At 46.3% G+C, this 17,712-nt stretch overlaps 1 protein-coding gene across 2 annotated transcripts in view; it reads right to left on the reverse strand.

Moving 5' to 3' along the window:
• Nucleotides 1-17,712, reverse strand: part of ADRA1A (adrenoceptor alpha 1A) — a 111,170-nt gene that overhangs the window by 26,557 nt on the left and 66,901 nt on the right. Inside the window, exon 2 of one of the 2 annotated variants that reach the window (XM_017654415.3) lies at nt 1,199-16,723. The exons of the other annotated variant lie outside the window; for it this stretch is intronic. Within the exon in view, the coding sequence (XP_017509904.2) occupies nt 16,206-16,723 (518 nt within the window). The 3' untranslated portion in view covers nt 1,199-16,205. Of the gene's footprint in view, nt 1-1,198; nt 16,724-17,712 lie in introns of those variants that run through there. 2 annotated transcript variants of the gene reach the window in all.

A 17,712-nucleotide genomic window follows, 5' to 3' on the forward strand; every position in this document is an offset into this window, starting at 1 on the left:
CCTGATTGGGTGAGCCTTTGTCTTTGGGCATTTTTCTACCTGTAGCCTATATATATATAAAATAAGGGAGTTAAAAGAGGAGCCAACAGGCTAATCCAGTGGTGTTACTCTACAAATGAGCTATGCCGCTTCCAAGCTCCATGAAAGCAACGCCTGAACAATTGCAGACTTCCATGTACCTCAGGATGACGTCCCACCCCACATCTGCTCTCCACTCCCCATCTTCTGGGGCAGGGGGGTCCTGGGAGTGAAGCCATAGGCGTACCAACTGAGACTTGATTGTGACCCACAGAGCATCTGTAGGGCATAATACCATTTGGCAAAACCCCAGTCAGTACAGGGGATGTAGCACATTCACTTGACCCAGATGCTAAGGGCTTTGGGTGAAACATAACGAGCCTCCCCTCCAGGAAGGCGATGCTGATCGTTGTGGGTGGCCAGCATGACAGCCACAAGACCAGCAAGATCTATGGGAAAAAGAACAACCTACAGTTGCTGATTGCTAACTAGATGTCAGGAATTTTTCTAAACATTTTATAGACATCATCTTATTTTATTACCCCGGCAATGCTTTGAGTGATGTACAGTAATTGTCCCCATTTCCGAGAAGAGGAAACTAAGATTCAGAGATGTTAAATAACTGGCTTGAGATCATGTAGGAGGCAGGTGGTTGCAGGAATTTGAGGCCTGTGATGATCTGACTCCGGAGTTCTTATCCCAGTGATGACACCATGTTCCCGAGGAGTCCCATAAGGTAATGGGTAATGGGCAGACCTGGGGCTTCCAGGTTCTGACAGCACAGTCCCCCAAGAATCTCCACTGAAGAACTCTCCTTGAACTGTGTTGCTCATAAACCTTCTCTGACCACTGACCCTCCTAACCTATTGTCTAGGTTTCAGGGCACTAATACATCCAGCCTTGAAGCATTCAATGTTTCCGGTGTCTGACTTCACTACACCTTCCCCTGCCTCTGAACCTAATGATGCTATTGTATTTTGGCTCTTAGATGTGTCTTGAATGCCACCAACCAACATGTCTTATGGACAATCTACCCTATCTGGCAACAAAGTAGCCGACTAAATTCCTGATTTAGCCAAAGACACCAACTATACTTTTCTGAGCCACCTACTCCGTTTCTCAATGGACATATTAAAAATACATCATGATTAAAGAACTAGGGACTTATGTGTCAAAAAAGAGGCTTAAAACATTTTATTTGAGAACATCCATCAATACTGAACAATGGTTAAATATTATGGCATCCATAGTTAGAAGGACAATATAAATGCTTATAATTTGAACAGTTACTTTATTAACTGAGCAAAATAAATTCCTCTTTAACAGGCTGTGTGACTCACAAAGTATATTTTCAACAATTTATTCACCTGCTTGGTAATATATACATTTCTTTTCTTAAAAAACAACATGATTGTTCATCACTTTCACATCATAAACAAATGGCCCTGTAAAAATGGCATGTAGAAAATTCAGAAACACTTAGCACATTCCAAAGGTAGTGAATCCATTTAAAGGGAATTAAAAGCTTTAGAAGCCATTGTAATCAGCCTGAGGGTCATATATATGCATCAAATCAAAATGCTGCAGGAAATTCAAGTATGACAATTCAAACACAGACACACACTTAACTGACTTAGGAGAGAATTCTCCCTCTTACAGCATAAAGTACAGACCAAACTCTCAGCGCGATTCAGATGAAATTTTGTTTGTTACGAGGCGGAAAAGGGCAGTAACAGCAACTCCCTGAATCGAATATCAAAACCTGAAGGGGGGGGGGCATGGCTCACAAACACTGCGTATTGGAAATCGTACTTTATAGGGATTTCATTGGCCACAACCATTGTAAAGGTTATAGGAAAATCGTAGCAACTCAAATCAACTAGTCAGTCCACATTTTCTTCTCTGGCAATGTGGAAATGCCGTGTTTGTGTCTGGAACAGATTTAATGAGGAGACAAGCAGAAGAGCTTCAATAAGCCAGGAAATATCATGGGGTTCATGTTTAATGATGTCAGCTTTATTTACTAAAATACAATTTTAATTTTACAGACAAAATGAATCTCCAAATGTGTTTTCCTTAGCTCCAGCAGGTCAAGTCCTTCCTAATTGCTAGTTGTTGTAGACGTACAGCTCCAAGGCGTCCCCTTTTGTTTGTTTCCCCCACCCTCTGCTGTATGTTGTTTGAATAAACGACCAGGCCGCCTGTGTGACTAGAACAGGACCCTGATATAGTGCAAGATATCAACCCAATGACAGAGGACAGGAGAGCTGGCCCCCAGGGGGACTGCAGTGATCCAATTATTTTCTGCATTTTTCTTTTGGTTGGAAACACTCTTTCTTTTAAAACTCACTGCACAAGATTTTTGTACTAAAAACAATTCCTCAATTTTTAGAAAATACTGATTTAAACCATGTAAGATTGGCTTGTTAAGCCTTCCAAAGCACTTGATTATTCTTATGGATCAACAGCTGCATGTTCAACAAATGTTCATTTGCTCAATGAGAAGATACAGGGTTTTTTTTTTTCCTGTTTGGCCATCCCACTATAAGGCGGTGCTAAGCCTCGCGAAGAGAGAGGATTCATCACTTGCTGGCTCTTCCTTGGTTCACGCTGGCTTCCAAAAAGAGTGAAAAGAAAGGCGTGGTTTTCTTGCAGGGAATGTGAAAGATGAAGTTTGCAAAGCCGTGTGGCCACCATGGGAAGCAAGGCTGATTTCCATGAGCCTTGATAGCTGGGAGGTGGCATCAACCCCAGCACATGCCGGAGGCTCACCAGCCCCTGGGCCTTTGCAATGGTTCATTCCTTTTGCTTGGAACAATTCCCTCTGTTCCCCACCCCATTTTGTCCTCCAGGGTCCAATTTAAAGACCACTGTATTTGGGAAGCCTAACTCTGAGAGCTGGCTTGGGTGCCCTTCACCAAGCTGCCGCGTTACCGCATGAATACGCACAGCACAGTGTTGCACACGCTACAGCGACTGTCCCTTTTCTTGTGCTCTCCATGAACTGTAGGGGCTGTGAGGACGGGGACCACGTGTCCACTGTCTTCTCCAACCTCTGAACCTGTACATGGAGCCCTCACTGAATTTTACTGATCAGATAAACGAATGAAAGGGCTGCTGTGGGCAACCTTCTTCCTTGGGAGAAAGTGACTTTGTTTCACATTATGGCTTCTACTTCTGTGGCTGTGATAAAACCCAAGGGACATGAAGGGAGCAGGAAACTGCAGGGTTTAATTTTTAAGAATTGTACTAAGTTGACTCTCAAAATATTGAGCTATTTGCTCCCCAAACCTGTTTTCCTCTTCCTCTTTATATTCACAATCTCTCCTTAAATCACTGTTGCCGCAGCATCAATAATATGTCAGATTTGTGTCTTAGTCGGATGAGTGCTTGATACAGAGGCAAATCCCTGTGGCAGAAAGACGTACAAGCTCGTGAGGTGGATTCAAAAGACAGTGGGTAGCAGGAAAGGGGGCTGGGCTGATGTCCCCTGTGTTGGGTGGTGGGGACAGCACTGGTAGACATGAAGCTGGTTTCATACAACGGGGGTATGTCCCCTCAGAAGACAAGGCAACTGGCTTTTAATGAATTATGATACTACTTTTACTATACTAGGCATATGCATTCATGTGACCAAAATTTTATCTGTCTGTATTAGGAATTCTTACCCCAAACCCAATGTATCCATTTTAACAAGTTGAGACTTTGGGTTCTTTGTACACTGAGGCCCACTCTTATTTCCCTGTTGCCCAGCCCGGTCACTTCTGCTCCCTCTGAGGTGATGCTCTCATACTTCCTTCTCCCAGCTTGGAAAGAACAGAAAACTCTTCTTCTAAATTTGGGCTAACACCAACCCGTTCACCGCTGCCACAGCCCAGCTTCTTAAATCCCAGAAGACTGAAATAGCCATACATGATGTTTATACAAAGCAGAGTTGGACCAAGAACCTCATCCACGGAAGTGCTTTCCCCTCTGTCTAGGACAAGTTTGAGATTCTGAGTCACGGAGAGACCGTTTGGCAGGGAGAGGGCGGCAGGCCCTTGCTAAGCACGGCCTTGGGGTATGGCTGCAGCCCCAGGCAGTCACGGTGAGTGGAGCTAGCAATGTCAGTTTCTCCTGTCCAGCCACCTGCCCAGAAGGGTTCTGGAGATCATTGAAAGGGGTCCCCAGACAAGCTGAAGCTCTCCCTGGCAGAACTTGAAATTCGAGCTGAGTCTATGAACAGGTGCTCTCTTAATGTGGCTTTGAATTCTGCCTGGAATCCAAACTGCCTGTGGGTCGCGGCTGCAAAGCGGTTCTCAGCCCTGTTTCCTCAGATGATCACAAACCCAAGCTTTGCTTCAAGTGTTCTATTGTCCCCCAGGGGTCAAAATTACTCCTGTTTCTCCTGATGTATATAAATTATATAAACATACACACCTCATTTACATAATGATTACATTCTTAGAGTGCCTTTCACAGAATGACTATAACAACAAAATGCTTCCTGTTCCCAAGTAAGTAGTTAATTGAAGAAAAATTACAAACACCAGCCCTAGATCTGCTTGTTCCAGCTTCCCATGATCTAAGAACTTGGTGAAAAGCTTCAAAGTAGTACAAAGTAGTCTAATGTTTAAAAGTTAAAAAATAAACTGTTCTGGTGGGGATGTTCCCAACCCCAAGAAAAGAGCATAGGGATGGCGGTGGGGAGAAATGACTGAAACTTGGATTTTGGTGCCTAGCACTCGAACTTTGAGAATGAGCACACCTAAGCAATGGTGCAGCACCTGTTCTGTAACTTCCTATCCAAGGAAAGAGTAGTTAGTATCCTGAATTGACAACCAGCCTCTGGAAACGGCAACCCGAACTAGGATGAGTAGCAAAGGAGAGGTTTATTCCGTCTTTTCCTGCATGTGGAGTTTTCAGTGCTTTAATATACCTTAAAAGTGATCTACTTTGTAATAATGCTTTATTTAGATAGCATTTGGGAGGGGAATGAATACTAGGAAAGATTGCTAGCATTCACTGGGAGCTTGCCAGGATTTTGTGTTTTATCAGCTCATGAGGCATTTTCATGGACACCATCTCATCTGCTGACCCCATTTTTAAGGTGAGGAAAACGAGACCAAGAGAGGTCACGTGACTTGTCCAGGGTCACTTAGGTATAGAGATGGGGCCTAAAATTAAGCCCAGACCTTGTAGCTCCAAGGCCACGGCTCTTTCCCAGACCACCATTTACAAGGACCCCCAGTCCCCTCTGATGATTGGTTCTGGGGTGGAGCTGGTCAAGTCAGACCAAGGGTTCAGCAAGCCAGTGGCTTGCACAGGGGGAACCCCAGGAACAGGTACTCAGAAGGCTCCGCTTTCTCCAGTCTTTCTCTTATTCCTAAATCTCTACTGACTTCACTACTTTTATTCTCACACCCATAGCTCTGTACTGGTTGTCTGTGAGAATATTTCTTTTGCAGATGTGACTATAAAACTTGTATTTTTCCTTATCAAAGTGTGCAAAGGGATTGGCACCTGGGAGATGCCCTAAAATGTGATTTTCACTATTTAAACTTCAGCTCTGCCTACTTCCTCACAGTGCATTGTATGGAGCAAACTCATTTTGTTGTCTGGATTTTGGGTTAAGTAGGTGTGGTAAGACTGCAAAGTGGACTGCTTGGGACTTATTATACCCCAGAGATACAGTAGCTATTTTCCTCCCTCCATGTCTGATGAAGAAAGCATGTGTTTGGTTCAGAATTTAAAAGCTGAAGCAGAATCTGTTGTAGAATGCCAGCTCTCACGAGCCGAAGTTTAAGTATCAGGGTCACGTGTGACATTTGGAATAGGAAGGCAGAGGGTCAGGTGAGCTGCTGGAAGTGGAGACAAAAGCAAGCACAGGACCCCACTTTTTTATTCCATTACTTCCTAATACATGTTTAACTCCCTTAAGAAAGCATGTAGAAAAATCAGCAATAAGTATTTGTAGTAGTTGCTTGTTTCACTCTTAAAAATACATTGTCTGTACCTTTTTCAGACTGAGTTCGGGCATCCTTATTTTTGATCAAACCTGCTCATGCGCCTGCACATTCATTAACCTTCCCTCTTCCCCTGCTCTTTACAACTGTCACCTCTGCTACGACATGGGGCTGGGCGGGGGAAGCGCCGTGGAGAGAAAAGCAATATCTTGTCCCTTGGCTTTTGGTCGATGAGCCATGGCCTTCTCACCCTGAGACTTCAAATAACCAGCTGCAGAGCCGAAATTCATTCATTATGAAGGCAGGGCTGAGTTTAGCCAAAGGGGGGCCAGAGCGGGAAGGAAGACGAGTTTTCTGTTTTCATTTTTCTTAGTGGATAAATCTAATAAGCCATCGTTCTACTCATTCAGACCTGTTTTGGGAAGGTTTTGACTTATATACATTTCATACTTTTGGAGAACCTGCCTTTTCATGTGATTTTTCCTCCTGCCATTTCCAGATTGGCCGAAGCTGGCAAACCACATTAGTCTAGAAACAAGGTTGTTGCGCTGTGATGGCTACTGTGGGACCAGAAACACTTCCAGTATGAGTCCCTGGGGAGGGGCAGTGGGGATGGCGTTGTTCCTCGCCCAGAAAGCAGGACAGTTCTGAGTCTTCCAAATGCTCTTTGCTTCTCAGCAGGAACCGGGTAGAAGAGAAGACATCACTCTAACGCTGTCGGGGAGGCGCCGTGCAGGTAAGAAGTTTGTATACAATAAAAGGCTGGGTGGGTTGAGGACACAGAAATGGGATGAATTTCTAAGAGAAGCAAGGTGACTAGGCTGTGACACCCTAAGGCCGCGCAGGACGGGCAGCGGGGCCCGGGAGGCAGCCGCGACACGGGTACCGTTATAGCCGCTGGGGGCTTAGGCAGGACTACGGGGGGTGCCTCAGAAAGTCTGAATCAAAATGCCTGCCTCATCTTCATGCCCAACAAGGCAGAGTAGCTTCCTTTCCTCTACTTTTTCACAGGCTCTGGGACTGAGTAGAGGAAAAGCCCCCTGAAGACTTGCTGACACCCATTTTCCGAGCTAATCCTGACGTAGGGCAGATGTCACTGAAATAGTGTTAACTCACCCTTCTTTGGGATTGGGGCCCTTCAGCAAGCACAGCCTCAAGGTGCTCCTTGGTGACCCACCTCCCGGGACTGGGTTCTGCCGTCGGCTCCTGATCCCACCTTGCTCTGCCTCACCTGGCTGTCAGGGTCCAGGGTCCGTCCCACTCACTGATGGCGTTCTGCCTTGTGGGTGCCGAGGGCTTCTGGGGGATCCTGTGCCTGCCTGGCTTCAGACAGCGGCTAACCTGGGAACCCCTGCTCTGAGCCGTGATGAGAATCTCACTGTAACTTTTCAGAAGCCCAGTGCTGTTGACTCACTCCCTCAGCCTTCCTGGCGGGTCCTCTGGTCTTTCCGAGTCCCCGTGCTCCTGGTCCCCCAGCCCCTGCCTGGACTAGTGGAGGGATCTCGCCCCTGGTTCCTCCTTGGCCCCCCTCTGCTGGCCTGCTCAGGGCGTCTCGGCCCTCAGGTACAATCACGCAGGGGCTGAGGACAGCATCTAAGTGATGCGACAGCTCCTGCCCTCCAGGAGTTCTACTAGTTGAGAAGACGGAATGTGTACAGGAACTGTGTAAAGCACAATTTAAAGTGAAAAAATAGAGATTTTAAAAAGCAACAGAAAGAGCACAGGAAAGTGCACAATCAGGTGGCAGGTACAGTTTATAGACAATTGCTAGGAACTGGACAGTGTGATCAGAAAGGGCTGAATTTGAACTTCTGATTTGGGGAAAGCATTGTGGATAAATTTTTATGGGTAGAAAGGAGAGAGAGGAAGTGAAGAATTATGGGCTGACGTGTCCCCAGATTTCCTGTGTTGAAGCCCTAGCTTCTAGGACCTGAGAATGCAACTGTATTTGGAGATAGGGCCTTAAAAGAGGTAATTAAGGTGAAATGAGGTCATTAAGATGCACCATAATCCAATAGGACTCTTATAAGAAGAGGCGATCAGGACACAGGTACACGCTGAGCGAAACCCATGTGAGGGCGCAGGGAGAAGGCAGCCATCACAAGCCACGGAGAGAGGCCTCGGGAGAAGCCAGCCCTGCTGGCATCTCAGACCTCCAGCCTCCAGACTGTGAGTATAAACGTCTGTTGTTGAAGCCACCGGCCAGTGGTTCTTTGTTACGGCAGCCACAGCGCACTGAGACAGGCGGGCTACAAATGCCTGGAGCTATGTCAGCAAAAGCACACTGGGTGGGAGAGGACCCTCTGCCGGGAGGAGAAAGGGTCCTGGTGCAAGGACATCATGCAGGCAAGGAGCTGTCAGTGAACAAGACCAGGAGCAGGTGGGCTGGTGGGTAGGGGCGGGGAGCGGGAGCACTCAAAAGGGAGGAGCACCCTTCCGCCCACCAGTTTGCTGAGGATACCCCTTCTGAGGGATTCACCACTGCTCAGTGCAAACATGAAACCCAGTTTACTTTGGGATTATTCAAGGCCTGGAAGGCTCCAGGGCGTAAGAGGGACAGGAAAGGGGAAGACAACAGACGCAAAGACAAAGGATGAAGGAGAGAGGGAGGAGGTGACCTCTCTGGGGTTGGAAAGACTTGAAATGTCACAGAGTGGGCAGCGGCGGCTGGTAAATCTGCAGGTGAGGATAGAAATAACGCAGAAACCACTCCCGACGAACAGCCTTTTTCAAAAATGTGTCTGCCCATGATCTCTGTGCCCTGCATTCAGAACCAATAGCGTTGGGACAGGAAGGCAGCAGTAGGGGTGAGGGTAACTGTTCTTGGGGAGGAGCCTGGGGAGTGCCCTGTCCCCAGGGGCCACCTCCTGCCGGGGCTCCTGCCTGGGTCAGGCCTGGTTTGGGGCAGACCAAGTTGCTGAGGGAAGCCTCACCTTGACACCCAGGGCTATTCACGGAGCACTGCGTCCTCACAGGAGCTGCACCTTCTGGGGCAAGGGAACCCACCCCAGGGCCGTTAGTGCTTGTAAATTTGGCAAGATGTAGAGGGTGGAATTATGGAGAGGGAGGCTGGGATAAGGAATGGAGGCTGGAGGGAGAAAGGGATGGATCAAGACAGAGGACAGGAGAAGAGAAGCGAAGCACTGCATGGCGGGGCACAGGTCTTGCCGTCTGTGCCCAGTGCAGGCAGTGGCGGTGTTATTGATCACTCTTCATATTTCCAGGTCTTTCCATATCAGCTCTGCACCCATGACCATTCCATGCCTGCCTCCCCCCTCCCCTGAGCCCTGCTGTGCAGTCTCATCTCCCAACGCTGGGGACACCCTGTCCTAGGCCACAGGACGTGTACACCTTTCTTCCAACCGGGGCTGCATCCCTCCTTCACCCGCACTGCCCATCAGGCCTGGAGAGAGGGTGGGAAGGAAGCACAGCTCAGAGAGATATGGTTCTTCCTTCCAGGGAGGCCACCTATGTGTCCCCACAGACTGAGACAAAAAGGAAAAATAGGGAAAGAAGGACAAGGATGAGGAGTGAGGGGGAGAGAAGAAATCCTGCAGGAAGCTCGCATTTGCCTTTTGGAAGATGTCTTCCCCATCCAGCAGCTCTTTCTGTACCCCACACCTTGGTGAGCTCTGGGGCATGCCCTCAAATGCCCTGGCACTGAGCGCGGTGGTCAGGAGGCCTTCCCGAAGAGCCAGTGTGCCCCAAAAGCCTCGGGGACCTCCACTTCAGCGGGCTTCAGGGGGGCGGGGACCGCAGCCTTGGTCCAGTGGCACTTGTTGCTATGCTCGGAGTCAGCCAGGTTGTATTGGAGGATTGTGCCAAGGAGGGGAAGGGCTGAGAGAGCCCCTGGACTCCCCTGGGCTGTCACTGACCTGCCTGCTCTACAGAACGCGACCGAGGGAGGGATGGTCAGTGCTTCTCTGTCCCGAAGCTTGTGCAGAAAATCGCGATGATAATAAATGCAAGGCTGGTTGTATGGGGCAGCGCCCTCCCGAGTATGAACTCGGCACCTTGCCTAATGACACACACAGGCTGGGACCATTAATATAGTCACGTGGAGATGTGTCAACGGCATATTAAAAAAAAAGGTGCTTGTTTGTCAAACACCAAAATCCACTGCTTAGTGTCATTTGCATGACATTGTAAGCTTGTGATGGCATAGGACAAGGATGGCAAGTATGGCCCATGGCCTGTTTTTTCTCTACAGCCTGTGAACTAAGAATGGTTTCTATATTTTTAGAGGGCTATCCAAAAAAAAAAAAAAGAAGTTAAGCAAAGAAGAGTATATGACAGAGACCATATGGCCCGCAAATAGCCATTTACAGAAAAATTTTGTCAACCCCAGGTGTACATTAAATAGATTTTTATTTTCTGGTTCATCTGGGAACATCTTCCCCTCCCCCATTTATAACAATGCCCCTTGGAAACTGGCATCCTTGACCTGGAACGCACAGATGAGCTTGGAACACACTCAGCTGGCAAGCTGGGGACAGTGTGTGCCCTTCTGTATTTTTCATGCCAAATGCAAGGCCTGGTGCCGGACAAGAAGTGAGCAGCTCGCTGACCATGACAATCAGGATGACAAACACTGCTCAGGCCCGCCGGGAAGGGGCGCTCTGGAACTCCCTATGGGACGTGCGCTTTCCTGGGGTCCTTAAGGTGTCAAACACTGATGGCTTTGCCTTACAAGTCACCCCTTTGAGACAGCCAAAAGCCCTCTGCTCTGCTTATTTCCTTAGCTCTGCTGCTGCCTATCTAAGGAGAAAGAAAAGAATTACATCTGCTTGCCTTTTAGCCAAGGAGAGAAGCATAGACAGATATGCACTCAGTCTCTGGAACAGACTTGTGCTGCCCAGCCAACGGCAGAGATATGACCGGAAAGGAGGTGCAGACAGAGCTGGGAACATGGACCAGAGACGAACGAGTGAAATATGAAAGTCAGGGTCTCAAGCAACACGGCAGACCTTGGGGTTACAGAAGGCGTCACGGAAAAAGGAATCAGAGGCTGGATTTGGGTTATTCAAAGAATCCTTAAATCTCTCCCTATCCCTTATCATTTCTTGAAATCCTAAGTACAGATTATAATCTGTTCCTCTCTTTCTACCTCACAGCAGTGATTTGAATTAGGCAAAATCAGTTTGACAAGTATCAAGTCCTACACATGCGGAAGGAGATACTAACACTGTTGGGATTTGCTGTCCCAGCTTCTTTTCTATTCAAGCCCCTAGGGCACCCAGACTTTTTAATAGGTCAGCACCTTAATTATTTTTTTCTCCAAATACAGTGTAAATTTGCTCTTTGATTGCTTTACCTGATTCCATCTGTATTTCTCATAGTTCAGGAATAATAATTTCCAGCTTATATTGTGGCTATGTTGACTGTGATATGGAGGGAACATGATATAATAACTCCTGAGACACACAGAAAGGCATGATAATTATTTTGTCTTCAGAATTGAATAAGCAACCAGCTCTAGAGCAGTTTCTTGCTTATCAGTTGCAGCAAAATATTACCAACCCGTCCATTCTGCTTTGAGCAATGTCTGTGGTGAGTCTTTCCCCTTCTCCTCAGCACTGTTGTCCCCACTGCCTGAACCTTCCTTTCCGGTGGGAGACTCGGTGATCCACACTGCAGTAGCAAAGAAGAAAGTCCATTTTCCTGCGCAGAGCAGATAAGGTCCATCCTCAGCCCCTGGGCATGTGGGTCTGGGGGGCACGGATGAAGTAATGCTGATCAGAGCACTGGCAAGGGCCCAGGTGTCCTCTGCTGAAATCCTAGCTTGCTTGTGCCATGCTGGCCCCACCGGCATCTCCACTCACTCATCTTGCAGGGACTTGGGAGGGCCAGGAGGCCACTGCTGCCATTGCTCCTGGAACACAGTGGACCTCACAGCTGCCTGAGCTCAGCCCTGCTCCATGGCACGGTTCAAAGGCAAGGAGCACGTGCCATCAGCATTCCAGCTGGGTTCGACTGGAGCTGTATGCAGGTGGTTTCATGGTTTAAAGTCCTAGTGGTGTGAAAAGGAATCAGAGTAGCAACTCAGCGTACCTCTGATGCCTCTGCCTTCGTGTTAGTCACCCTGGTTTTGCTTGCAGTGCTTACGTTCCGTGCGCTCGGGCTCCCTCTTCCCTTCGCGGATGAGCAGAGCTCTTCCCTTAATTAAGCCAACAAATCATCAGACGACAGAGGCAGCAGCTCTTTAGGCAGGAGGACCTGAGAGGAACCAGCCCCAGAAGCAAGTGGGAATGTTTGTCAAGCTGTGATCAAGCCGCTGTGATGACAGAGTGAGCAATCACCTGCCCCCAGCAAACAGTTCTGGAAATGTTCTTACCCCCAGGCCACACCATGAAGCCTCCTGGCTGGAAGGTCTGCGTGCTGGTTTGCTTTTAGGGGTGCGGGCAATCAAGATGCTTGGCACATAAGGCTTCCACTGCAAAAGGAAATCCAGGAGCACTTGCACGCCCTCTAATAAGAAGCCACAGCTGCCAACCGATTCTTCGTTTTTCAGATGGTCTAGGTCTCTGGCTGCCTGGAGCTCAGCATTCCAAACCGTTTCCCCATGCTGAGACATGAAATTCACATTTCACACATCTCTGGGCTCTGTGTAACTCCCCGTGAAACACCTATCATTCCTTCTCTCTGTTTCTACAACTAAAAAAAAAAATCATGTTGGAATACAAGGTGAGAGTGACGTGGTATCTGGTTTTAATTATTTTGAAAAGGGATATGCTTCCTGGAAGTGTGCTGATTAACTGTGGGTGGTAGTCAATAACTTGAACGTACTACACAATGTGTTTCATATCCACAACTGTGTCTTGCTCGCTGTTCTAGGTCAAAGCAGCCTCTTTCTTCTATATTCTCTTTTTATGTCCATTTTCTCCCAATCTAAAAAAATTGATCCTTCTGGCAAGCCCTGAGTGGCATTCTAGGCCATTATCCCCTGAAACCGTGGTGTGGTCTGATAGAATTGGAGGCCTGCTCTTGGGCTTGACTTAGGAGGGAGATTTGGCGGGCTGGTATGGCTTAGTGTCTTCAGGAAACCCAGTCCTAACTGGGTGACTCTCCCATTTATGACGCAGGGGTGCTGCCGACTTCAGCGTCAGGGACACCCACGTCTGGATCATCGCTCCTCCTTGGCCTTGAGTGAGTCTTCAATCCTGTCATATTTTTACCTTAAAATGTATAATTGCTATGAGGTTTAGAGACAATGGGTGTAAAATGCCCTGCTGATGCCTGGTACACAGTAGAACCCAACAAAAAAAGCCTTAAGAATATATTTAGGTACTCAAATATTATTGCCTACCATGGATGGGTCAACCCAAGCTGATGGTGAGAGAGTGTCAGCACACACTGATTACAGGCAGGGTGGTCTTGGATAAGACACGACAGAGGCAAAGGAAAGAAAGGTGACAAGTAAAATTCTCTTCTGGAATCCTTGTAATAGTTTGGGGATAGTTTTGAGTAAACATATTTGAGATCTCTGTTAATGCATTTTATCTGGCTCGCAGAAGAAACTCAAATTTCACCTATCCCATGTCAAGTTGATTTTTCATGATGTGTAGACAGTCCCAAAGCAGCTGCTTTTTATAACACATTAGAGAAAACATTTTGACCACTGTTACTCTGGGTAAATTCTTCAAACTCCAAATAGAAGCAGTAAACATGTGAGTATAAACATGACAATCATTTGTTTAACTGTGACAATTTTAGATAGTTTTTGGCACGCTCAAAGGTACAGAGATTTTTGTGGATGAGTGAAAAATAACTTGTATATTGTTTATTCCACTTTGCCTAAGTCTTGGGTGACATTATCAATTTCTTGTAAAATTGGCATGTTTATACTTAATAGCCTATTTGGAAAAGGAAGAAAATGTTAAAGTTTGCCTCTCTGGTGGGGGTGGGATTGGAGGAGAGTGTAGCAGAAAATTATTTATGGATAGTTTCACATGAATACAATTGTCATGGCTTTTATCTGATGAGCAAAAGATGTTCTAGTTGTTTATTTTGATTAGAAGTGGCATTCCTGCTAGCTCCCTGGTGATCCTAAGCTTTCTAATATCTAAAATTTAAACTTGCCTGTAAAGGTGTTTAGAGATCATTTCAAACATGGAGCCCGATTTTGCTGAAGGAAAACTACTACCGTTCTTTTCACTGGGATGCTTTTCATGTAAGGGGAGTCTGGCAAATAGGGGTTTTTAAAATTCAGATCTTGAAAGATGCTCTTCTCAACAATGAAACTTATCTTTACTATCTGGACAGAAGAGAAGCGAACTTTGCATGTTCAAGTCCTTTCCCAATGCCTACATCCATGATAGGATACCCACATCTGGTACAGCTGTTACGGAACATACAGACAGACCGGTGGAGTGTAAAAATCCAGCCAACATCTCATGCCAGAATCCATATTATGAATGTCAGGCAGAGTGTCTATCTGGCCAACAAGAATACATTCTGCAGAAAGGGCTGAGAAAGCATTAATATTCTATGTCCAGGCTCAACAAACGAACAAACTCAATTCTACATGCAAACATACTCATCACGGCAGTGTGCAAAGGTATTTTAGCCTTTTTGAGGGATTTGAGGAAATTCTTACTTTTCTGCAAGGGAAGAGGGAAGGATAATGGGGCCGCTATCTTTGCTGTGAAGGTTAAATAACAGCTACAATCTGCTTTGAAGTTTTTAAAGGAAACTACCCAAATCATGGGAAGAGATCACAGAAATAGTCAGTAGTTTTAGGCCAGTAATTCTAGGCAAGAAATATTCCAGAAACATAGATCTTAATCTAAATTCTTACTGTGCAATGTGAAAAATATTTACATTTTTACATATAGTTACCATCTTCATCTTTAATAATACACTAAAGTTATTACTAAAGATGTTATCAAAGAGTTATTAAGGTTTACCAAAATTTGGTATACATGAAGCAAAAAGCTGCACATTCCCGAAGTTCCTGTGGAAAGTGGGAATAAAGTGAATGGGTTACTGGATCTTTTACCAGAATAAAAGGGCTTCTGTCTAAAACCGTTGCAGACTCCTGCTTTAGTGGATACCAGTCAGTATCCTCCCAAGCTAAGCACGTGGATTTTTCAGAGTTCAGGAAGGATATGTCTGTATCATAACGCTCATTCCAGCATGCTACACATGCATTTGAGACCTTGAACCTCATTTGTTAGGCAATAGTGAAGCAGCTAAGAAAAAGATGGAATTCAAGATGTCCCTTTCAATATATTACAAGCTCTAGATTTTCATAATGGAAAAAGGTATGGAAAAGGTAAGTGGATTTGCCAAGAAAGGCCTTTCTAGGCCACGTCAAAAAGGCTGTGGAGTAATTTTGCAGCCTCTGTATTAGCATGAAATTAGCACCCACCCCACCTCAATCTCTTGATCCTTAAATATGTCACACGAGACGCCGTCCTCCATCTGATCTTGACACCACTAAATGGGATTTTGTCCCTAGTGGCTAAGTTGAAGAAATGACAGTACTGTATGCCATTAAGAAAAGCATCCTCTGCCTGACTAGTTTTTTTCAAAGTTCCCTAGACACGTGCATAGAGGATGGGCCTCTGAGAGTTCACGATATAACGAATGCCCCTCACCCTCATCCTTAGCGAATCAGGAGCAGTACCTGGTCAAACTGCAGCAAAAGGTAAATCTCTCTGTCAAGTTTCACCCGACTAAGAAACCGGACGCACAGAAATGGCGGAGTTTAAAACTTGCTCTAAAAATAACGTGCCTGGATACTGGCCACCATCTTAAGGCCCTCCCTGTCCAGGCCCTCTCCTCGTAAATATCCAATGTGGCTGTCAGTGAGCTCAGCCTGCAAATAAAATCCCCTCACTCCATCAAGAAATAGCTCCAAACTTAGAGCGTGTGCTCAAAATATTCATGATGAAATCATAATCCTATATTTATAGTCTTCTGGATTGTGTATGAAAATCTGTTTCCCATGGTGGTTTTCGTTGCGAGGGCCAGACGTGGAACGCTCTGAGGGTGACCACGAGAGCGTTAACCTCAAGGACATGCTGTTTATCATCACCGTGAACGGGATGGCTGTGTGACATCTTCCTCCTTCCCCGAGCCTCCCCACCGCCAGGGTCGGGTCCCCTCCCCCGCCCCATTCCCAGATGGGCCTCCTTTGGTGGTTCTGTCTTGTCATCCAGGAAAGTGGCCTGGCCTTCCGAGTGGGAAGGGGAGTGGTGCCTAAGGTCATTCCCCCCTCCTTCTGACCTTTCCTGTCCTCTAGACTTCCTCCCCAGTCTCACTGAGGGAGATGGTGTGGATCTTAATGGTTGGAACTTGATGGTTCTCTCCATGGCTGGGGGTCGAGGGCCCCATGCAGCAGCAGACCTGCAGAAAGCTTTTACTTCTCACCCGGGCTGTGGTGCAGGCTGACTGGTCCTTGGCAACTGTGATTCTGGCAGATTCACGGGGCACGGAAGAGAGAAATTTCCACTCACAGACCCCCTCCGTCTTGGAGATCTTATAGAAGGTCTCTCCCGATCGCACTGGAATGCGCACCAGGTCCTTGTGCTGCCCCTCCAGGGCCTGGCTGGGAGGGTGCAGGGTATAGCCCAGGGCATGTTTGGAAGACTGCTTTCTGCGCAGACACTGGATTCTCAGGACATTCTGGAAGGCCTTTTTAAACTCTTGACTGGAGCACGGGTATATAATGGGGTTGATGCAGCTGTTCAGGTATCCGAGCCAAAATGCTATTTTAAAAACTGTTTCTGAGGGCTTGAAGTCAGGGAAGAAAGACCCTGGAAGAAAACACACAGATTCAAACCGATTGGCTAGGAAAGCAATCAAAGCAACAAACGTCCTTGCATATCTTTAAAAAGTTTCCAGTGATCCTCAATGCATTTGTTTCTCTCACATTTGACCCACTAACCCTGTGACTGTAACCTCTGCAAGGGCCTCAAAGGCCATTCTCACTTGGTCCCCATGTGCAACATCAACTGCAGGAATGAACCCAGTGGGTAAGGTTGTACCGTTCTCAGGGATAAAACATCACTTGATGTCCGCTGTGACGCTGTCAATAATGAAAACATGAAATTGAAGCTGAATTGACAAATGTAAATTGTCTTGCCTGAATTTAAAAATAAGTTGGAGTCCATTCATATAATCCATATGAAAATGGGGTCACCTGAATGTTCCCTTTGTCCTCTTGTGGCGTTATATAGACACACCTGAATTGATTACGAATCTCTTCTCTCCTGAATATTGGGATTTTATATTTTAATGAGAACCCCAAATTTGCAAAATATTGGCTTTGCCAACTTCTGGCCAGTGGTTTTCAATTATGCTGAAATTATGCCCGTTATTTTTGGTGAGGCCTTTGATGGGACATTACACTCCCCTGCTCAGGGTACTCAAATGGCTGCCACATGCTTGTCAAATACCCATCAATGGCTTGGTGTTCTGGGTCTTCCACTTTACATAATCTAGCTTTCTAACATTAATACTTTAACCAGAGTTACTACAAACTTTTCTCCAAATCATTGCTCTTTTTTTATTTTTGTCCCTGCAGGTTGGGTCCTGATGTCAAAAATGCTCTTTCCTGTCCTCTTTACTCAATTCTTATCCATTAATTTATATAGCAGGAGTCAACTCTCAGGCCTCTCCACATTTTATACAGTAACCATCTCATAGCTCTTGGCAGCAACAATCCTGGAGGTTATCTTATTTAATTACTCAGTTTCTAAATTAAAAAAAAAGGATGACTAAAGAGGTTGTCAAAGATTTGGTC

Source organism: Manis javanica, chromosome 3 (genome assembly GCF_040802235.1).
Source record: "Manis javanica isolate MJ-LG chromosome 3, MJ_LKY, whole genome shotgun sequence".
Lineage (NCBI taxonomy): Eukaryota > Metazoa > Chordata > Mammalia > Pholidota > Manidae > Manis > Manis javanica.